We start from the raw sequence: 21,721 nt of genomic DNA on the forward strand, positions 1-21,721 counted from the left end.
GGCCCGGGCTCGCGGCCCCATTGGCTGCCGCCCGTGAGGAGATGTGGGACCAGGTGGCTCCGGCGCGGCCCCGGCGGTGTCAGCGGGGTCGGGATCGGGATTGGGGTTGGGATTGGGATTAGCACCGGGACCAGGAGCGGCGATGGCAGCGGGCAGCGGGTGCGTTCCGGCGGTGTGGTCGGGACGGGGCGCGGCGGTGGCGGCGGGCAGCGCGGTCCCCGCGGGGCGGGGCGCGGTGGCGGCCGCGGCTCAGGGTGCCCGTGTCCCGCAGGGCGGTTCGGCGGCGGGGCGGCCCTCGGCGCTCGGCGGCGGCCACGGAGCTGCCGGCCTGGCGGCTGCGCTGCGAGGGCGGGCGGCAGCGCTGGCGCTACCTGGGCGATGGCGATGGCGATGGCGATGTCGGAGAGCCGCGGGCGCAGACGGCGCTGGAGCAGCACAGCCTCGGGCTGGACACGGTGCGGGGGGCCCGGGCCGGGCGGCGGGGCCGCTCCCGGGGCAGCCCCGCTGAGGTGCCGCTGTCTCCCCGCAGGGCGCGGCGCTGCCCCCGCTGCCGGCGGACGGCTCGGCCCGGGAGGCGGCCCGCAGGGGGATGCGGTTCTACGCGGCCCTGCAGGCCGAGGATGGGCACTGGGCGGGCGATTACGGCGGGCCGCTGTTCCTGCTGCCAGGTAGGCCTGGGGCACCTGCCCGGGGGTGGCTGTGTGGTTCGGCTCTGTACAGTGCCGGTCCCGTCTGGTCCTCCAGGTCTCCTCATCACCTGCCACACGGCCAAAATCCAGCTGCCGGAGGCGTTCCGGAAGGAGATGATCCGCTACCTGCGCTCTGTGCAGCTCCCGGACGGAGGCTGGGGCTTGTGAGTAGCAAAGATGCTTCTTTGAGGAATGGCCTCTCTAGGGCTTGGAGAGCTGCTGTCGGATCTGCCCCGGCTCAGGGAGGGGGGCTTAGCACCCGTGATAGCTCTGGGTGGTTGGACTTGGTTGTGCAGCACTTCAGGTACACTGCTTGTCACAGAGATGGCTGGAGCATCAAGTCTGGCCATATCTCCTCTGTGTCACTATATCCCAGAGCATCGTGTGTGACAGGGTAGTGCAGAGCAATGTTTCTTCCTGGATTAGTCAGCTCCTCCTTTTTCACAGTCACCCCTGGCATCCCACTTCACCCCGACAAAGACAGCCCTGTGCAGTGGGTTATGTCTGGCTCATGCCAGTAGCTGGCTAATGGCTGTGGTGTCTCTGTGCATGTGCCTGACAGGCACGTGGAAGACAAATCAACAGTGTTTGGCACAGCACTCAACTACGTAGCCCTGAGGATCCTGGGGCTCGGACCGGATGACCCTGACATCGTGCGGGCCCGTGTCAACCTGCACAGCAAAGGTCAGCCGTGGGGCTGGGACACTGGGGAGAGAGGTCTGGCTGGACCTGAAGGCTGCATGGATCGTGGGGGGCTGCCAAGTAGTGGAAGTACTGTTGCTCTTGCATGCCCTTGATGGCACCTGTGTTTTCAGTTAGTGGTGAGAAACTGTGTTATGTTTTTGTATCCTTACCTGCTTGCCCTGTTTTGGGACGTGTGTCCCAGCCTGAGAGGTGTGTTCCCAAATGTGGGGAGAAATGGGCTCTGTGATCGGGAAGAAAGAAGGGAGCTGGCACGGCTGCATTAACCCTATAAGCTGATATTGTTCCCTGCAGGAGGTGCTGTGGGAATCCCTTCCTGGGGCAAGTTCTGGCTGGCTGTCTTGAACGTTTACAGCTGGGAGGGAATGAACACGCTTCTCCCAGAGATGTGGTATGTGCCCCACTCGCTGTGGAGGGAGGAGATGTTGTCAGTCCTGCCACCAGCCTTGACCCAGAACTGTCCCAGGCATTGATGTTTGCTGGGATAACTCCAGCTGTGGTCTGGAACTAGAGGTGCTCAGGCTGCTTGTCAGCTGGGAGCCAGCAGCAGGCCAGCCAGTGGGTGGATAGCACCGAACACTGCACACAAGGGAGGTGCCAGAGCTCAGCCCTGTTAGCATTACCCACGGGGTCCCTGATACCTCTGTGTGCTCCCTGCCTGTCACCAGGATCTTCTGGCCAGCCAGAAGTGGGCCCTTAGTGGAAGGGGACAGCCACATGTAAGGCTGCCAGCCCTAACCCTCACCTGTTCTCTCTCTGATTACTCAGAGGGCTGTTGGGTGTCAGAGAAGGAAGGTGCATGACATTACCTCTGGGGGAAATCGGGGGCTGCACAGGACCAAGGGTTGCTGGTGCTTTGCCATCAAATGCCAGTAACTGTCAGTCTAGGCCTCTGCCTTCCAGGTCCTACATGACTGAACTGGCTTCTCCCTCCCTCTTCTCTGAGCTCAAGGTCCTCCTTGCCCTCTGTCAGCTGGGCCAGGAACTGTGTCTGCTGGCCCTGGTGTGGAGGGAGCACCCCTGTTGGGGGGGATCTGAGCAGGGCCAGGCTGTGTTTACATCCCCTGGTGCAGGAGACAGGGAAAGGTGTGCCCTGCTCTGGGCGTTCTGCACGCCATCTCTCCACGTCGCCCTAGGCCCTCCTTGTTCCTCACAGCAGCACCTTCTCTGTTGCACTCAGGCTGCTTCCCACGTGGTTCCCAGCCCACCCGTCCCGGCTCTGGTGTCACTGTCGCCAGGTTTACCTTCCCATGAGCTACTGCTACGCCAAGCGTTTGTCAGCAGAAGAGGACGAGCTCATACGGAGCCTGCGACAGGTGAGGAAGAGGCTGATCCTGCTGGAGAAGGATTCATGGCTCCGTGACTGCCTGCTGTGCTTGGCCAGCCTGGTCCTTGTGGGCCAGCCTCTGGTTTGCCAAGTGGCAGCTCTCGTCCCTGCGCGGTCCCTCTGTCAGGGAGTAGCTGCTCCTGGGCGCTTGCTCCCAGCTTTGCAGGCTGATGCCCGGTGTTGTCCCGTGCCAGGAGCTGTACGTGCAGGACTATGCCAGCATAGACTGGCCAGCGCAGAGGAACAACGTGGCTGCCTGTGACGTGTACACCCAGCACAGCTGGCTGCTGGACACTGCCTACGGTGAGCGCGTCCCATGCCACTCTCTGCTGCTGCTCGTGCAGCTGGACCAGCCTGGCACCGTGGGGGCTCTTCAGGGGCTGCTGGTGTATGCTCTGGAGCTGGGATGGAGACGTGGATTATGTGATCCGTGGGCTTTTCCCTCCCCGAGAGCAGCGGGGCCTTGTGCCCAGGTCCTCGGGCTGCTCTGGGGCAGAGCAGTTCCTGTGCTTTCCTCAGCTGGTCGTGGTGTGAGCCGGGGTGCAGCCTGCCCACAGCAAGTGCATCTGGCTGCACAGGGTGGGTTTTTGTTTTCATTGCATGTCCCTTTCTTCTCCTGTAGCCATCATGAACATGTATGAAGCCCACCACAGCACTCACCTGCGGCAGCGAGCCATCGCAGAGCTGTACGACCACATCAAAGCTGATGATAGATTCACCAAGTGCATCAGCATCGGACCAGTAGGACATTTGCTGTTAATCCTTTAAATATCTCGCCCTTTGTTATTTGGGGACCAGCTTGTGCCCCTCCCCAGAGCTTTGTATTTGTGGCACGTAACCAGTAATCACCAGATCTTGCTCAGCTCCTGATGTTTAAGAGCTTAAGGCCAACAGGGCACAGGAGATGCAGAGGGCATGGGGATAGCTGGTGAGGGGTACCTGTCCTTGAGGTCCAGAGAAATGATCTGAGGAGAAGCTCTGGAGTAATCTCATGGCACCTGCCTCACTAACTCAGCTCTGCTGGGTAATGGAGCCATTGGGATCAAGGCCAGGGCAACCTCTGGATGGCTTTGTGCTGGGTGGGAGGGATATATGTCTCTGGGGCTGGAAGAAGCTCTATCCACAGCAGTGACCGTTTTTCTTGTGTCAGATTTCCAAGACCATCAACATGCTGGTTCGCTGGTTTGTGGATGGGAAGAACTCCCCAGCTTTTCAGGAGCATGTTTCCAGGATCCCGGATTACCTCTGGTACGGGCTGAGTGTGACCCACCTGGCACAGCACAGGGCTCTGATCGCTGTGGGTTGAGCACAGCGGGGCTCCTGACCTGCTTCCTGGTGCTCCCGCTGTGCCTGCCTGTGCTGCATCACTGTGCTCTCTCCCCACACAGGCTGGGCCTTGACGGCATGAAGATGCAGGTGAAGTGCTGTAGGAGTTCATCTGTGACTGAAGGGACTGTGGCGTGCTGGGGCAGCCCATGGAGTAATGGGATAGTGTGTTCATCCCGAGCCTGAGCTCCTGGCACCTCACCTCTGGTGCCTGGTGGCTTTATCTGTCTTACTGCCACTTCCACCAGCTGTACCAGGAGGGAATAGTGCCTGTCCTGCTAGTTTGCCTCTCTGTGGCTGTGAGCTGAGGGGGCAGCTCTAAGCCTCCATTTCCTTCATTCCCATGGGTCCTGGGAGAAGGGAAGGAGAAAGCCAGGCCCCTGATCCTGCATGTGGTCTGAGCTCTGCTTCTCTCAGAGCCGTAGTCCTGCTGCTCCTTAGTGCTGGCCAGCACTCCTGCCTTGGCTGTGCACGCAGCAGGCTGAAGCAACTCCCTGATTTCCTGTTCCCTTGCTATCCCTTGACCTGTTGCGTTTGTCCCCTCTGTGCCAACACATCAGCTGTGATGCTGAGTGGCACAAAACTGAGACACAGGGTGGAGGCAGCTAGTGGGTGTGATGTGGGAGGGATATGCTTGTCCCATAGACCCCACAGTTAGGTCAGGCTGCTGGCTAGCACCTGCCTCTCACTATCTACATTCTCTCTTACAGGGCACAAATGGATCCCAGCTCTGGGATACTGCCTTTGCCATCCAAGCCTTCTTGGAGGTAATGCACCCTGCAGTGCTACATGCTGCCTTGGGAAAATGCTTTCCTCACACATCCCCGAAATACCAGAGGTCCTGCTGTGCACCCTTTTGGAGCTCTGCTGTGTCAGTTCTGGCCTGGCATCCTGTGATGGAGCTAGGCAAACACACGTTTGCTCAGAGCATGTTTGGTGGCCGCAGCTCCTTGCTGAGTGCTGACTGTGCGCCTCTGTTTCCAGGCAGAAGCCCAGAAGATGCCTGAATTCACGTCCTGCCTCCAGAATGCCCATGAGTTCCTGCAGTTCACCCAGGTGAGCAGAGCCCTTTGGTGGGGTCTCACACACTGGTTGTGCAGGCTTGGCTGCTGCTCAGAACCCTGTTGGATGCATCTGTTGCCTTCTGGAGAGCTCTTCTGAAGGGCTGGACTAGCAAAGTCCTGGGGACAACCTTCTGTTTTCTGCTCCCTGTTTTCAGGGAACCATCTCTGCAGCTTGGTGAGGACCTTGGCCAGGCCCAAGGATATTTGGGTGGGCTGCCTGAGCTTAGAGAGGCTGCAAAACATAAGGCTTAGGCTTCTTTACCCTTTTGTCCTCTCTGGTACCAACGCATTTGAGGCACCGTTCTGGGAAACCCAGACCCCTTGGCTAGTGACTGTATGAGCTCAGCTTCTGCTGGCCAGGCCAGTGGCTCAAGGTGGGGGTCACTGTCACCAGCAGCTTGGTGCAGGGGCAGGCAGTCTTGTTCACACTGTTGCCAATGGGAGCATTCAAAGCAGATGGTTCCCTGGCAGGAAAGCTTCCAAAGGGGAAGCGTTTAACAACACTTGCTTAAACCAGGCCAAAAGGTGATTTCTCTTCAGCACTCTCTGCTCCAGAGCTGACCTCTTCCCTGTCTGCTTCCCTCAGTGAAAGAGAGGTGCTGTGCACTTGCACAAGGTTCTGCACCTGCAGTGGTTTCAGCCCGTGGTCCTGCAGGCAGGCACCTCCAGGCTGCCCTCACTTGTTTCTTGCCTCCTGCAGATCCCAGAGAACCCACCTGACTACCAGAAATACTATCGCCATATGAACAAGGTACGATGACTGGGACTGGCCTCCGAAGGACTCGTGACCGGGGCAGGGATTTGGGCAGAGGGGACGGGAATGAGGGGCAGCACTCGCCCCCCTACAAGGTCAGGGGAAGGTGCTGAGCTCACCTGATCCCTTTCCAGGGTGGCTTCCCCTTCAGCACGCGGGACTGTGGCTGGATCGTGGCAGACTGCACAGCAGAGGGGCTGAAGGCGGTCATGCTGCTGCAGGAGAAGTGCCCCTTCATAGCCAAGCTTGTGCCCCCTGAGCGCCTCTTTGATGCTGTGAATGTGGTAAGCACTGCAAAAATTAGGGCTTAGTGACAGGCAGGCAGGTAAATCTGTAAGAGAAGTCAAGGCCTGAGGGGCTGTTAGATCTGGTATTAGATCTGGTTAGATCTGAGGCATGGTGTGGCAACGCTCTCTTGGCTGTGATACAGAGCTGCTTATGCAACATAATGTGATGTGATAACCTAGATTGGGCCTGCCTGTCCCTGTGGTTTGGGACCTGGGTTGTCTGCCAGCCCCATAAACCTATGGGTCTGACTTTGTCCTCATAGCTGGCTTGGGGCCAGACTGGGGTGGTGCTGCCTGTGAGCAGCTGGTCCCAGCCCCTCTCTGCTTGCCTGGGCAGTTGCTGAGCATGAGGAACTCGGACGGAGGCTTTGCCACATACGAAACCAAGCGAGGAGGCCACTTACTGGAGATGCTGAACCCCTCGGAGGTGTTTGGTAAGGGGAGCTGTTGGGGCTGGTTATCCTGCCCACTGTGAAGGGACAAAGTGGCCTGGCCTCGCCATGCCCAGTGGGTAGGATCAGGATGTAGGATCAGTGTGCTGGGGGTCTGGGGGAGAGGCTGGGAGCAGCTGGCCCGCAGGCTCCCCCACGGAGGGGCTGTGGCACTGATACCCTTCACCTGCTGGCAGGTGACATCATGATCGACTACACATACGTGGAGTGCACCTCGGCTGTCATGCAGGCACTGAGGCACTTCCAGAGCGAGTTCCCTGAGCACCGCACCCTGGAGATCAGGTGAAGCACTGGGATGGGAGCTGGGCAGGAGAGAAGACAGGCTGCACTTCTCAAGCTGCCTGCCAGGGCCTCTTGGCACAGCCCCTGCTGATCCCTGTTAGGGGTCTTGCCTGGGTCTCTGCACTGGCATGAAGCAGCCCCTGCGGTGGCCAGCTTGGTGATACTCCAAACCATGAGCCATGTAGCTGCCTGTCTGCATGCTCTTGCCTCTTGTGCCCTCCAATAATGGGACCTGTCAAAGCCTCAGAGGGGCTGATGGAGCTCCCAGTGAAGCAGACACTGACTTTGAGCTGGTTCTGAAATGGGTAGTTTCTCTCCTGTCCAGGGAGACCCTGCGGAAGGGCCTGGATTTCTGTCGCAAGAAGCAGCGAGCGGATGGGTCCTGGGAAGGGTAAGCGATATTCCCAGTGCCCAGTTTTCTTCTGGCTGTCCCAGAGTGAGAGGGATCGTGATGGCAGGCATTCCTGGCTGGTAGGATCTGTGGGAGGGGAAGCAGGGGCTGATCCTCCTCCAGCTGCCGTGCTTTGCTCTCCATTACTCTTCCTCTAGCCCTGGGGGAGCAGGAAGCTTGTGCATTGCACAAGACCCCGAGAAGCCTTGGGGGGATCAGGGTGGTCCCAGTTCTGCTGACACCTGGGTTAGCTGGGAGCAGGTGCTGGTGGGACTGGGCAGGGTTGTGCCATAGGGGAGGGCAGGCTGCAGCTCTGTGACAGGCTCTGCTGTTCTGTGAACACAACCTGCCTCTACCTGGGGCCTCGCACCCCTGACAGTGCTGCTCTCCCCTTCCTCCTAGGAGCTGGGGGGTTTGCTTCACCTATGGCACCTGGTTTGGTCTGGAGGCGTTTGCCTGCATGCAGCACACGTACCGTGACGGGTGAGGAGGGGCTGTCTGGGTGTCCTGCCCCTGCCTGCCTCCTGGGCCCGGGCAGGATTCCATGGTGGGTGTGGGGGAATGTCCTTGCTGTGCATGGACTCTCCTGCCTCAGGGGCTGCTCCTCCCAGGAGCAGTGAGCCCAGGGCACAGCTGCTCCTCGCAGCTGAGAACCATGGATGTCCAAACACTACCTGTCCCCAGTCCTGTCTTGACTCTGTGCCCCATCCCTGCAGGGCTGCGTGTCGAGAGGTGGCCCAGGCCTGCCAGTTCCTCGTCTCCAAGCAGATGGCAGATGGTGGGTGGGGAGAGGATTTCGAGTCCTGCGAGCAGCGCACGTACGTGCAGAGTGCTGAATCACAGATCCACAACACCTGCTGGGCCCTGCTGGGGCTCATGGCTGTCAGGTAGGAGCTGCCCCCCACCTCGCCCTGAGTGCTGGGGGAGATGGGAGTTGCAGGCTGGGTTGTGGGGCCTTGGGCCAATGCAAAGCAAAGGTTTTGATCACAACTGCAGGCCTCCAGCCTGGGAAAACGTTCCATGTTCATAATGTCTGGTGTCCTGGGATTGTGGGGGACCCTTTCCAAAGCATTCAGCATGCCTGGGACAAGCTTGGGGCAGCCTGGAGGTGGTTGAGTTCCCCAAGCGCATGGATGGGGTGTTGCAGATGGTTTGGGTGAGGGTGCTCACATCTCCCTTGTGCTTTGCAGGTACCCTGACGTCGACGTGCTGGAAAGGGGCATTAAAGTGCTGATTGATAAGCAGCTGCCCAACGGGGACTGGCCTCAGGTACGTCTTTAGTCTTCCCAAGGGGTTCCTGAGCACCCTGCAGTCCCGTGTCACTCACACTGTTCTGCTCTCTGCTTCTCCCCCAGGAGAACATCGCCGGGGTGTTCAACAAGTCGTGTGCCATCAGTTACACCTCGTACCGCAACGTCTTCCCCATCTGGGCGCTGGGCCGGTTCTGCCGCCTGCACCCCGACAGCCCCCTGGCTGGGCAGCTGCGAGCAGGGCAGGCTGTGCAGGAAACTCTGTCTGCCTGAACCTGGGCCACTGGGAGTGCCAGGGCCTTGGACTTGGCTGGGGTACCGGCAGCTGCGTGGGACCATGGGGGTGTGTGCTGTGTGGGATGTCTCAGTGCTGACCTTAGCACGTGGACTGCTGCCTCTGCCAGGGATGGGTGCTGCCCCGGGGCTGCAGAGCCTCTGCTTGCTGTTGAACCTCTTCTAAACATTCCCTTTTTAAGGTTTTTCCCAGGTATATTCTCCATCCCGGGATGGGGAGTGAAGTGCCTTTTCAGAGCATTTGGAAGATCTGAGAAAACTGCCAAGCTGTGTTGTGTTCCACATCTGGACAGAGGATGGCACCTGGCTTCCCAGCACCTCAGAGGTGAAGGCACCACCATCGTTCCCACTTTGGAGAAGAGCCAGCTGGAGCAGGAAGCCCTGGGGTGGTTGGCATTGGGGCACAGCCTGGGCCCCAGGGCTCCAGCCTTCCCCTAGCACAGCAAGTGCCTCTGCTCAGGCTGTGGTGTCGCTGGGCATTCATAATCATAGCTGGAAGACCGACAGGTTAATAAATTGCTAATGGTGAGGCAAGAGGAACTTGACTGTGTTGTTCTCCTTACTGTCTGCCCAGTGTAAGTCCCAAGCAGAGGGGAGCTGGCACAGCAGCCTCATGTCACCTGGCTTGGGTTCCCTGTCCCCAGAGATATGAGCATGGTCTCCACCAACAAGCAAACCATGCTGGGAGTCTGTGCCTCCTCAGATGCTTTTGGCCCCAGAAAAATATAATGAGGGAAGCAGCTTTCTAAAGGGGAATGATCCCTTCCTTCATCCTGCTGCTTACACTTGTGCAGGTAAGCAGGAGAGAAAAGCCTGTTTAGGTAAATTCAACTCAGGCTTTGTTGACAGCCCTGTTTGCCTTTTCCAGATTCTGGACACCTTTACACCTGTCTGTGAGATTACTCTGCATTTAAATTTCTTCTTGCATTTAAATTTGTTCTTGCTGAAACTGAATTATTCGAGTGTCATGCTGTGATGTGTCCTGAGAGGACATGGCCGTTTGGATTTCGCCTAGCTCTTGGCTTTAACCAACCTAGGATTGCCTTGCAAATTTTATAGCCATAAAGTGTCATGGTGATTTCTAAATCTGTTTTTTACACGAGAACAAACAAAGTGAACAACAGCACTCAAGAAAGAGCTGATGGCCCCTAGCCCCAGCACTTCAGGCTTTTGACTTCCAGGCACCATTGCTTTTTAAGGGAATCACAGAAAAATGCCCTTAGGAACATTTTGTGCAAGGTTGCTATCTTGCCTTTCATTTACAACAAAGAAATTAAGCTACATTTGAATGTTAACTTATTTCCTCCTTTTTTTTGCTTATCATCAGTTGTTTCCAGCCACAACTGACTGTATTTCTGCACTTCTTTCACCTGTTACCAGAGGCTGAGCTGGGCTGTAAGTCCTTCTCCCTATCAGCTTAGATGGGTATCACTGTGCTCTGCATTTTGTCCTAGGGGAGTTCTGTGGGTTTAGGGGTGAGGATCATTCAGGAGCTGATCCCTGGCTAAAGGGAGAGCCAGGGAATAACCGAGGTGGTTCTCAGCAGGTGCTCTGGGCATCTGTTTAAAAGAGCAGGCTGTGGGCCTTACTGGGAAGGAATTTCTTGTTCTGTGATGATTGCTCTTTGGGGTGGTGCACAGGAGCAGCGTTAGGGTCTGGAGGGATGGATGGGAGCTGCTGAGATTTCCTGGAAATCATGAACTTGAACTTAGCTGTCTTGAATGAACCAGACACACTTCTCAGGCACTCCCTGCAACCTGAGAGCTGGGCGGGGTCAGGTTTGGTTTTCCTGGGACTCCCGTTGTGTCCCACATCCTTCCTGGTGAGTGCTGAGTTTGTAGCTCCCCACCAAGTCTGAGCTGATCTCCTTCAAGGGGGGGGTGACAGCCCAAAAATGGAGGGGGGGCACCCTGGCTGAGCTCAGCCCAGAAACTGGGGGAACCAGAGCTGAGCTCAGCCCAGAGCTGGGGGGGACGGTGCCCGTGGTGCCCTTGGCTGCTGCAGGGCCCTTGGAGCAACCTGGTCTAGTGGAAGGTGTCCCTCCCCATGCCAGGGGTGTTGGAACTGGATCAGCCTTAATGTCCCTTCCAACCCAAACCATTCAGTGATTCTATGAGGAGAGGGACAAGGAGGGAGGAGGTTACTGGTTGCTCAACCCTTCCACCCTGCAGCATCCCCTCTGGGCAAGAAGGCTTCTGTACCCCAAAACAGATTGTTTTGGGCAAGGAGGACAAAGAAGGAGGGAGCGGCTGGGTAGCCACCCCTTGTTCCCTATAGAATCCCTTCCAGGCAGGCAGGTTCTCCTTCTCCAAGGACAGGAGCTGTGTTTTTCATTATTTAAATGATTAAACTTCTTTCACTGCTTTGCCAGACAAAGCAAACTAAAGATAGATGTTGGCAGACAATTTTGTCTGTCCCTCAAAGCAATTCAGCAGGAACTGTCCCCAAGCCTTTCCAAACTTCTGTGAAATCCCAGCCATGAGCAGCTGTGAGCTGTAGCCCAGCTGATACAAAACAGTGAGCCCTCTCTGTGCTTCCCACCTAACAAAAGGAGCACACAGGAAAACGTGTGTCTTAATAGTGTTAAAATCTGCTCCAACCTGCAACTTTGGATTGAGCACATGCAGGAGAGATCAAACAGATACCGGATATATTCAGTATAATTCTCGTTTCATGGAAACTGTTTCCTCCAGGAATACTCTGAGACTCCTCCCAGGGATCTACCACAGTGTTTTGGTCTCCGATTTCAGGATCTGAGATCCCAAGTGTCAGCCCACACCACTCTCAGGATGCTACCTGAGGTGATTTTTCTCCTTTGGAAAAACTCCCAGCTCCAGAATCTATGAAAGACTCACCCCAGGCATCTCGTAGAATCTTTTGATCTATGGTTTTGGGACCTGAGATCCTGGGTGGCACCCACAGGCTCCTCCAAGAAAGCTTCCTGAGATTATTTTTTCTTTTTTTATGGGGGAAATCTGTTTCTGTTCCTCAGAAATTGTAGCTCACGACACAGAAAAGAGAGATACAAATGCAGACCAGCGTTTTCATGCTATAAAAAGAGCCATTCCATGACTTTTAAGACTCCATGACTTTGTAACCAAGGTTGGAAGGTTTGGCTCCCAAAGCGTCCTGCTCATTGGCTCATCCTGTGCATCCTGGAGAGAACCAGGGAGGCATTTTTGGCAGCTGGGCATTAGCAGGCCTCAAAGTGGGGGCAAAGCCAGCTGAGATACGCTGAGGATCCTGAGTGCCATCCCCAGGCATGTGCAGGACAACCAGGGCATCTCCTGGAGGGTGGGAAGGCTCTGCAGAGGGATCAGCCAGAGGTGCTGGGGCAGGGTGGGTATTGAGGGGTTCTATGGGGGTGTTTGGGAGAATTTGGTGTTGGTGGGGATGTTGTGGAGGGAGATGTGTGGAAGGTGATGGCCTGGGCTGAAATTGGATCCAGTTTGAAGGTAGCCTGTGTGGTTTTGCAGAGCTTTGGTTATGGAGGGCAGAAAGGATATCTATGACTTTTCTTTTTCTGTCAGTGGTACTGATTGTCATGCAGGGCAGAAGAGGGGAGCTGTACTTTATTGACCACTTATCTCCCTGTACTGGAGGGAGGATTAGTGCTTTTTGCAATATCCCTATTTGTGTGGGGTGCTTTTGTAACACTGAGTGAGCTTCCATTCCTTGAGAGCTTTTATACCTTAATAGAATTATGATGTTACTAGCCCTTAACAAAAAAGTGTTTGAAAAGCAAACTGTGTCCAATTTATTTATTTAGGCTTTCGTTTAGTGTTTATTTTTTTTTGCAATTGACTCTCGATGGAGCCTGTTAAGGCAAACGAGTTGCTGGTTTGGGGTGGGAGGCAAACTTGCAAATATTTTACATTCTCAGGTTGTGCCAATGAACTTGGGAAGTTTGCAACTGTGTTGGCAGCCGAGGGGGCTCCTTCTGCTGCCGTGGGCAGACACAGCAGGGAAGGGGTTGCTTAGTTTTTGAGCCATTCTCGAAGTTCCTGTCCAACTGTCTTGGATACTTTGGAGCATGGATTCCTTCTGATCTGGGGCAGGTTGGCCAGGCTGAGGGAGGCCCCAGGGTACGTGGTAAGGTGACACAGGGCCCTTTGTGACACAATGGGCATCACCGATGGGATGGAACGGGGCAGGGTGTCGCAGGGGTCTTTGTGACATGGGATGATATAAGTACTGGTGTTGGTGTGGCCCTGCCTCAGTTGTCATCAGAGCACGCAACGGGACAGACAGGACAGAGCGGTGCTGTGCGGAGCCCCCACGCAGCCAACTCCTTCCTTGCTGGCCCAGAGCTTTCCAAGGCGTTGCTCTTGCAGGTGCCCTCGAGGCCAGACTGCGGGACTTGCTGACCCGTAGCCTCCCGAGGTTTCCCCCACCCTTTCAGAAGGCGCCTTTGAGGCCAAACCGCAGGACTTGTTAACCCGGAGCCTTTACAAGAACCCTCCCATTCTCGTGGCAAGAGCCCTTAAGTCCAGACTGTAGCTCTTCCATGGCTCCTCTCCTGCTGGTGCCCTCAAGGCCCTACTGTGTGACTTGGTAATCAGTAGCTTTTCTGAGGTTTTCTGGTTGCAGTTGCCCTTGAGACCAGACTGTGGAGTGGTGTGGAGACGCGTGAGCCTGTTTGGGATGAAGAAGGTGAAGAAGTGTCTGGGGGTTGCCCCAGCTCGGCGGCCTGAAAATATGGAGTGGTTCCAGCTGCTGCCAGAGGGTGAGTGGCAGAGCTGGGCCACAAGGCTGGTGGCTGCAGCCAGATGGACCTCATGAGGGTGACTGATGCACACCCTACTGATGTTGTGGTGACTCTCCTGCGCTGTGCCCCATCGTGTGACAGGTACAGGACCCCATGCCTCAGGGCTCGGAGTTCACCAGCCTTAGAGCCCTTCACCCTGTCCATCTCATCCCACATGGTCTGCCAGAGGGACGGGGAGTTCCAGGACCCTCTGGCCCCTCTGTTTCCCAGCCCTGCCATGTCAGCCCCGATCCTGCTGCCAGGCTCCCTCCCTGCTCTTCAAGGCCCTTTGGCCAGCACCCCTTGACACACAACTCTGGCCCCGCAGAGCTGCTGCCAGCATGTGGAGGACCATCGCCTCCTCGGGAATGACACTTGAAAAGGTGCTGCCAAAGCTGCTGTCTGTGATGGAGGACTGGCCAGTGCACAGCATGTGCACTTCCGATGGGGACAAAACTGATGTCTTTGCCCTGGCTGTGAGTTTCTGGAACTGGCCTTTGCTCACCCCTAGATTGCGTCTCTGCTGGCTCTCCATTCTCCCCCACCCACGACATCCCCTTGCCTCAGGCACTGGGCTGGAAATGCAGCTTAGGGGCAGGTTCAGGGTTCCAAGCTGGGCGCTCCCCCTGTGTCTCCCCTGGCCTTTCAGTCCCGCACTTGGGTTGTGCCGCATGGATGTGTGGGCACTCACTGAGCACTGTCTCCGGCTGTTTTACTTTTGCAGGCAACCAGGGTGATTTGGGAGATTCTCCGCCTGCCCTGGTGCCCAGAGCCAGTGCTGAAATATTTCCCTCGCCTTCTTGTGGATCTACTCTTCCAAGTCTTCATGAGCACAAAGCAGATGCCGGAGGAGGTTGCTTCCTTCTGGAGGGGGTGCCAGGAGAAAAGCAGCCTTACCAGGAACCCCAACAGGTGCTCCATCCCAGTCCTCCTGTGCCTGCCATGTCCCAGGGGCTGGGGCGAGGGCTCTCAACATGACCTGGGCTTTGTTCTGCACACAGGTTTGCAGTACAGACTGTGAGGGCACTGCTTCGCCGTCTGCAGCGTGTAAATTTGGTGATGGCAATGGAACGGAAACGTGGCTGGGACACGCTCCTCAGTGCTGACACCCACCACTATGCAGTGGGTTTGTTGGCCAGGTGAGCCCCCCTTGTCCCTGCTGCCCCTCTTATTTCTGCCCTCTGCATGGGGCACCGTGGTGGTCATGGGCCAGAGGGCCTTGTCACCCAGGGATGGCTGAGCAGAGTGGAAAAAGCTGGGAGAGGTGGAGGCACAGGAGGAGCTGCCTCCCAGAGTGCATGTGTCCCTTCCTGAGGTGGTGGGAAAAGACCAGGCCTGTGTGAGTGAGCCCCGGCAGAGGTTTGCCCACCCAACTCAGGGTTGATGGTGCCTGTTTCCCCCTGCCAGGGAGATGCGCCGTACCTCGAGCCCCTTGTGTTCCCCAGTTGCCCTCTGCCTGTTGGGGGTGCTCATCAGGGAGAAGCCCCGCTGGGAGGTTCCTGCCATGGCCTTCCTTGTGGAGGTGAGCCTGCTGGCGAGCGCTGCCTGGCCCAGCTGCCTCCACCTCTCAGCCCTCTGGCAGCCGCAGCTGCCCGGGACGGTGCCGCACCCTGTGCTGCTGCCTGGGCACAGCCCTGTGCGGGTCCGGGCTCCTGCCGGCCGGGCACCCCGTCACTGCTGCGTGCCTTTCAGGTCCTCGACTACCTGGACATGATTGAATGTGGTGATGGAATCCTGCAGATCCTTTCAAGAGACCTGGCTAACGAATGCAAAGAGAGGCGTCGCCTGGCGATCAGAGGCTTTGTAATGCTGAGCAAGGATCCCATGATGGTGAGGAGGGGGCAGTTGGCTGAAACCGTGCTGGAATCCTGGGGCTGGGCAACGAAGTCACTTGTGGAGCTGTGGCAGCTGCTCAGCTGTCCAAGTCCTTTAGGATTAGTCTTTGGCCCCCAGGCCCTGCGGCAGCACCTGGGGCTGCCCCGCCCGAGCAGGGTTGGCTCTGCAGCTGTTCCTGGCTTCACAGCACAGCCTTGTGTTCCTCACAGGCCAGGAGAATGTGCAGCCTCTCTGGAAGTTTAGTGCAGCTCCTGTGGGACGCAGATGTAGAGGTGGTTGAGCTGGCCTTGCCAATATTCCTGAATATGCTGCGGAAGAAAGACATCATAACCTCCAGCCCCACCGCTCTGAAGCTGGCTGAGGCTCTCCGGCCACTCTTTGACAGTGTAAGGTTCTGTGTGCTCCCATTTGAGGGTGCTGGGTGCTGCCAGGAAACTGCTTCTTGTGGATTTACAGGCCTATGCACAGGTAGGTCTGGAGAAGCTAGTGCTGAGGCCTTTTCCTCTTTTTTTCCATTAGGATAACAGCCATGTGCAGGCCCTCTCCATTCGCCTGTTCCAAGAGGTGATGAAGTCAGTAGTGGATGTGGGAAAGAAGCCCTTGAAGATACATGTGATCCAGAACCTGCTCCCACTCTTCCTCTACTGGCATGATGAGAACCAGCGAAGTGGCAGAGGTGAGGACTTTCTAGGCTCTGGTGTTCCCGTGGGAGGAGGCTGGACTAACTTTTCCTGGCCTTGGTCCAGGTCCTGTGCCCTGGGCTGTGGTACTATCTCCTGGACTCTTGCTCTGCAGACCTCTCGGGAAGCGCTGCTTTGTGTAGCCAAATTTCTGAAGAGGAAGGATCTCGAGCAGCTGCTGAAGACAGAGCAACCATTGAAATTTGGCGAGTGCCTGGTAAGGACGGATCCAAAGCTCCGGTCCCCGATGCCCTGAGGGTGGGGCTGGCACTGTGCCCCTGCCCACTGCTGCAGCCCCTGTGGGACAGCAGCCTGCGCCCCAGCCGCTGCTGCCTTCCCTGGGGCGTGCGGGCTCCTCTGCAGCTCCTGTGCCCCCGAGCCAGGGTGCCGCTGGAGCAGTCAGTGCTGGGCGCAGGCAGTGCCTGGCCAAGGGGCAGAGCCCCAGCCAACCATTCCCTCTGTGCCCTGCTGTTCTCTCCAGCTGGAAAAGGACCGCAGCCGAGTGGCCAACTACCTACGCCAGGCCCTACCATACCTGGAGAGCCCACAGGAGCCCCTGCGAGAGGCAGCCATCAAGTTCATGGGTGAGCCAAAGGTCCCTGCCCGCCCCGCTGCAGCTCAGCCCCAGCCCCGGCTGCTGCAGCGGCAGCAGATGCGGCCAGGGCTGTGCTGGGGAGCCCCGAGTGCCCTGGCGGTGCTGCCGCCCTGTGCCAGCCCAGCCCTGGGGCGTCCCCAGGCGGGAAGGGCCCGGGCTCAGCCCTGCCAGGGCAGGAGGGTGTGTGGCCAGGCTGGCAGTGCCACTGGGGGGGAGCTGTGACACCGCTGGGGCCCTGACAGCATCTGTGTTCCCAGGGATGGCCGGATGGTATATGCGGGGACGACCTGAAGAGCTGCAGGTCATCTGCGAGGGTGAGTGAGGGCAGTGGGGTGTCAGTGGGGGATGGCAGGGGGAGCACAGACCCTGGGCTGGGAGCTGCAATCCTGCCCTGGCTGCGGAGGGCTCTGCTCCCTGCATGGATGAGGAATGGCTTGGGCAGAGTGGAGAGATATTTCAGGGCCATGGGGGGTGGCCCTGGCTGAAGGGGCTCCCCAGGTACCCACAGATCTGGGCTCTGACCTTGGCTCTGTTCCTTTCTGTTCCAGCCCTTCAAGCCATGAGAAAAGACAACTTCCCCTCCTACACAAGTGTGATGGTTCAAGCCCTGTTTGACCAAAGAGCTGAAGTATTACTTTCATCCTCTGCTTCAAGACAACTGGTGTCCCAAGAAGAGCACCAGACACCGCGCAGCAGGAGATCAACTGGAGACCAGAGGAGATCATCTGTAGCTCCAAGCACTGATACTGGGTCCAACTGAGCCTGCCAGGAAGACCTTGTGACTCCTGGCCTGTCCTTCCCTGTTGACCCTCCCTGCCTCCATACCGCTTTGTCCCTTCAACCTTCAAAGTCAGCTTGTTCCCTTCTCCTGCTCCCAGCTCATCCCTCCACTTCCCCTTGCCATAATAAACCGTTGGGTTTCTCCCTGCTATCTGCATCTTTGTGGAACTGAAATGGCACAAACCCTGAGCCCTGGAGCACACAGGGCCTTTCTTTTGCCCCTTGCACCATGTGCAAAGAGAGAGGGACAAAGGCTCTTGAGGCTGGAAAGGTCCCTGTCCTGAAGGTCCAGTTCCACAACACTGTGGAGTTAAAGATCTTACCGGGCACACTGAAGGCCAGCAGTTGGACAAAGAACCTGAATATTAGCAGAGCCAACTTCAGTACGCTCTGAACCCGGCTGTGAGGGATTCCATGGCAAGCATCCATGGAGGGCAAAGGAGCTTGGAATGCTGAAAGTTATTCAAGAACAGCTTCCTGAAAGCACAGCAGTGATCCCTCCCTACAAAGGGGGAAGAAGGCGGCAGAACCAGAGACCACCCTGGCTTAACAGGGAGTTTTGAAAAGCTTGAAAGCAAAGGAAGAAGCAGCACACGCTGCCTGAGACACAGACATGTGCCCATCCCACCGTAGGGAGCGCTGCCAGGCAGTGCCTGGAGGCTGTGGCCAGGTCTGGTCCCCACAGTTCAGGAATCGCAGCCCCTGCATCTGACACAGTCAGAAATCAAATCAAAGGAAGACAGAGGGAGGGGACCGTTCCAGTCTGTCTTGGGCATTGCTACAGAACAGTGACTGCTTCTTCCTCTGCCTGCATCTGGTGTTTGTTGACACCAGAGCCAACCAGGTTGTGCTCTCGTGCCCAGAGGCTGTTCAGAGCAGGATGGAAAAATGCTCCGTGCACAGCGGAGAGTCCTGGACGTTGCTTACAAGATCATCCTCCACGAACAGGGATGTGGTGTCGGGGTTTGCTGCCAGGCCTGGAGGCAAGAGTTCAGGGATGAGAAGATGGCAGCAACCAAGCTGTGTCTGCAGAGGGCCTGGGGCTGGGAGTCTGAACCTACACCTGGAAACACACTTGGAGCAATAGGAACTGGAGTGCCTGTTCTGCAAGGAGCAGAGAGAATCAGCCTTGCCAGGGTTTCTTAAGTGTGTGTAGGTGTTCCCCTTGAAAACTACAGGTTTGGGTAAATGCCTTTGGAGGCAAGGCTCCTCAAGGAAAGTGCTTCCCAAAGAGTCCCAGTGAGGTCAGTACGAAGGTCTCCCTTTGGCGGCTCTCTGTGTCCTTTCACTCCCTGTGGCTGGTTTCACTCTGTAGAGAGGAAGGGGAAAGGCTGTGAAAAGCAGGCTTGGGTTCTACCTGTGCCTGCAGAGACCAACCCAAACAGTCTGCAGCAGGATCTGTTCCCCACTTTTCAGCAGAAGTCTGAGCAGGAGCATCTCTGTGCAGCTGAGAGCCCCAAAGCTCTCGATGAGAGCTGTGAATTCAAAGGCCTTTGTCCACCCACTTTTCCCGTCTTACCTATTTGGGCTTTTTAATTCCCAGAACTGTGCATTTGCCTCTTGCTTGGTGGAAGCTGCTCTGGGCCGGGGCCAGCCCAGAGCTGGGGTGCGTGGACCAGGCATGATGGAGAGTCCTTCTCTCTGTCCTTGGTGTGTCCCCAGCCTCAGGAAAGGGTTGGAAGGTTTGGCTCCCAAGGCGTCCTGCTCATTGGCTCATCCTGTGCATCCTGGAGAGAACCAGGGAGGCATTTTTGGCAGCTGGGCATTAGCAGGCCTCAAAGTGGGGGCAAAGCCAGCTGAGATACGCTGAGGATCCTGAGTGCCACCCCTGGGCGTGTGCAGGACAACCAGGGCATCTCCTGGAGGGTGGGAAGGCTCTGCAGAGGGATCAACCAGAGGTGCTGGGGCGGGGTGGGTGTTGAGGGGTTCTGTGGGGGTGTTCGGGAGGATTTGGTGTTGGTGGGGATGTTGTGGAGGGAGATGTGTGGAAGGTGATGGCCTGGGCTGAAATTGGATGACAAATGTTGAAGGTGGGTAGGAGGGGGGACCCGAGGCAAGAGGCTTTTCCTTTATCCTGTCAATTGGATCCAGTTTGAAGGCAGCCTGTGTGGTTTTGCAAAGCTTTGGTTATGGAGGGCAGAAAGGATATCTATGACTTTTCTTTTTCTGTCAGTGGTACTGATTGTCATGCAGGGCAGAAGAGGGGAGCTGTACTTTATTGACCACTTATCTCCCTGTACTGGAGGGAGGATTAGTGCTTTTTGCAATATCCCTATTTGTGTGGGGTGCTTTTGTAACACTGAGTGAGCTTCCATTCCTTGAGAGCTTTTATACCTTAATAGAATTATGATGTTATTAGCCCTTGTCACGGGTTTACTCTGGGCCAATTTTCTCTCACCCCCCACGCAATTACAGTAAGTTGAGAGAAGGTTAATGTAGACAAAAGAGAACTGTAGGGAGAGTAATATTAGGCTTTATTACTAGCAAGATAAAAACTAAAGAACTATATATAAAACAATTCTAATTAGGCAAAAGTATTATTTATTTACAGAAATACCCCTCCCGCCTTGAATCAGTTCAGGAGGAGAAGTAGTCTCTTTTCCATTTCCAGAGCTACAGGTCTTCTAAATAATTTTTCAGCACTTGAAAGTTTGTCTTCTATTATCTCTAGGACGACAACTCCGATTCGTTGCAGCTGGAACTGTCTTTTTCTTTCTCTCCTCTATGTTGGCCTCAGGGCTGTGCCTACCCCCTCCTGGGCTAAGACCGGAGGCTGGGAGGTTACATGGGCCTGAGGGGTCTGCCATGGACTGCAAGGGAACACTTGCCTTACCATGGCCTTCCCACAGTTAGAGGGTATAATGCCTTTTGAGTCCACCCCTGTTTCTTGTGGGGTCTCTTCCCACGGGAGAACAGTCCTTGATGGATGGACCTCTCTAGTGTGAGTCCACCTTCGGGCGACAGTTCTCCCACTCGCTGCTGTCCCTTAGGGTCACAAATTCAGCTGCACCAGCCTGGATCCCTCACTGGGATCACAAGATCCTACCTGGGCTGACTTGCTCCAGCGTAGGTCTGTCTCTCCATGGGCCACAGGTCTCCAGCAGGACTCTGTTTCATCTTAGGCCTCCCACGGAGTCACATCCTCATCATGCACTCCTCTGCTTTCGGCATGGGCTCCTTCATGAGCTGCAGAGGGGGTCTCTGCTACCCAACAGTCTTCTACAGAAGGCAGGGGTTTTTTAGTTTTCAGTCTTTTCACTGCTGAAGGGAGCAGAAGAGAGAGAGGGGGAAAGGAGCCCCCTCTTTGGGCTTCTCTTCTCTCTCCTCCAGCTGCCAGCTTTGACCTTGGAGGCTGCGCTATCTCTACCTGGAATTCCTTTTGCAGCATGTCTTGTCCAGGTTCTTCTCTAAAGTTGTCCCCCTTGCCCGGGCCACACTTGGCCCAGGGTGGGGGCACACGCCTGGGCCCGACGGGGCCGGCTGCTACGCTGGCTCTCCCATTTTCTTCTGCGCAGCAATCCTTCCCTTCTGTTTTCTTAAATGTGTGATTAGGAGAGGCGTTACTAAAACTTTTGATTGGCTTTGCTCTGGAAATCCACCTGAAAAAAAAACTATTTTCAGCCCCAGGGGGGCTGGTCGGCAAACCCATGACAGCCCTTAACAGAAAAGTGTTTGAAAACCAAAAGGTGTCCAATTTATGTATTTCTTTCTTTATTTAGGCTTTTGTCTGGTGTTTATTTTTTGCAATTGACTTTCAATGGAGCATGTTAAGGCAAACGAGTTGCTGGTTTGAGGTGGGAGGCAAACTTGCAAATATTTTACATTCTCAGGTTGTGCCAATGAACTTGGGAAGTTTGCAACTTGATTTGAAATGACTGATGTTGAGCAATGGAAAACAATGTGGATCCCTGGTTTCCTGAATTTAGAATGATTAAATGCCAGATTCTCCTTTGCCTTCACAGCAAAGATGTTTGTGTGCTGCATGTCATCACTTGCATGCAAAAATCATTCTGGAGGAAGCAACGTCTGCCTTCCGACAGATGCCGAGCACTGCCACCAATTGCTCCAGCTGCTCCCCAGAGCCCCTGCAGGAGCGCAGACATCAGTGTGCATTGGCTTTGGCTGCCCTGTGGCAGAGAAGTCCCCCAGGGGCACAGCTCTTTGGGGCAGGAGATGGGCACCAGCCCTGCCAGGACTCGGGGTGGTAGCAGGTCTCCTTTGGCAAGGACTTGCCAGAGCTGCTGCTTTTGGTGCAGCCCTGGCCA

At 56.2% G+C, this 21,721-nt stretch overlaps 2 protein-coding genes across 7 annotated transcripts; both read left to right on the top strand.

Annotated features, from left to right (window-relative positions):
• Window positions 1–96: 96 nt before the first annotated feature.
• LSS (lanosterol synthase) lies at window positions 97–21,308 on the top strand. 6 transcript variants are annotated; one of them, XR_007632005.1, is made up of 24 exons: window positions 298–455; window positions 530–668; window positions 745–853; window positions 1,252–1,373; window positions 1,686–1,782; window positions 2,572–2,707; window positions 2,913–3,021; window positions 3,341–3,459; window positions 3,869–3,966; window positions 4,107–4,134; window positions 4,755–4,811; window positions 5,029–5,100; window positions 5,809–5,859; window positions 5,997–6,146; window positions 6,487–6,583; window positions 6,778–6,883; window positions 7,209–7,274; window positions 7,677–7,757; window positions 7,991–8,161; window positions 8,465–8,543; window positions 8,630–9,143; window positions 10,146–10,213; window positions 11,512–11,619; window positions 12,702–13,561. XR_007632005.1 is itself a non-coding variant. In XM_050339362.1 (22 exons), exons 1-22 carry the CDS (start codon window positions 143–145, stop codon window positions 8,795–8,797), a joined length of 2,256 nt encoding a protein of 751 aa, XP_050195319.1. In that variant the 5' UTR covers window positions 97–142; the 3' UTR covers window positions 8,798–9,358. The 6 variants fall into 6 exon arrangements, 1 of the variants encoding a protein (XP_050195319.1); XR_007632006.1 differs by lacking the exon at window positions 11,512–11,619 and having other exon boundaries at window positions 12,702–12,910; window positions 13,039–13,561; XR_007632004.1 differs by lacking the exon at window positions 11,512–11,619 and having other exon boundaries at window positions 12,702–12,903; window positions 13,039–13,561.
• On the top strand, window positions 13,588–17,605 carry LOC126652559 (maestro heat-like repeat-containing protein family member 6). The gene is made up of 12 exons (XM_050339415.1): window positions 13,588–13,667; window positions 13,894–14,041; window positions 14,290–14,477; window positions 14,567–14,704; window positions 14,973–15,087; window positions 15,258–15,395; window positions 15,611–15,787; window positions 15,921–16,077; window positions 16,198–16,298; window positions 16,563–16,665; window positions 16,934–16,990; window positions 17,225–17,605. The coding sequence occupies exons 1-12, from the start codon at window positions 13,588–13,590 to the stop codon at window positions 17,434–17,436; spliced, it is 1,614 nt and encodes a 537-aa protein (XP_050195372.1). The 3' UTR covers window positions 17,437–17,605.
• Window positions 21,309–21,721: the final 413 nt, after the last annotated feature.

Source organism: Myiozetetes cayanensis, unplaced genomic scaffold (genome assembly GCF_022539395.1).
Source record: "Myiozetetes cayanensis isolate MyiCay16 unplaced genomic scaffold, myiCay2020 scf9, whole genome shotgun sequence".
In the NCBI taxonomy this organism is placed as follows: Eukaryota; Metazoa; Chordata; class Aves; order Passeriformes; family Tyrannidae; genus Myiozetetes; species Myiozetetes cayanensis.

Excerpts from the sequence above, each read along its gene's own strand:
- LOC126652559 (XM_050339415.1), top strand. The coding sequence starts at position 13,588 with ATGGACCTCATGAGGGTGACTGATGCACACCCTACTGATGTTGTGGTG. Across the intron at positions 14,042-14,289 it reads CTGATGTCTTTGCCCTGGCT|GCAACCAGGGTGATTTGGGA; the intron begins GTGAGTTTCTGG and ends TTACTTTTGCAG. Across the intron at positions 16,078-16,197 it reads GAACCAGCGAAGTGGCAGAG|CCTCTCGGGAAGCGCTGCTT; the intron begins GTGAGGACTTTC and ends TTGCTCTGCAGA.
- LSS (XM_050339362.1), top strand. Across the intron at positions 6,147-6,486 it reads TCTTTGATGCTGTGAATGTG|TTGCTGAGCATGAGGAACTC; the intron begins GTAAGCACTGCA and ends TTGCCTGGGCAG. Across the intron at positions 7,758-7,990 it reads CAGCACACGTACCGTGACGG|GGCTGCGTGTCGAGAGGTGG; the intron begins GTGAGGAGGGGC and ends CCATCCCTGCAG.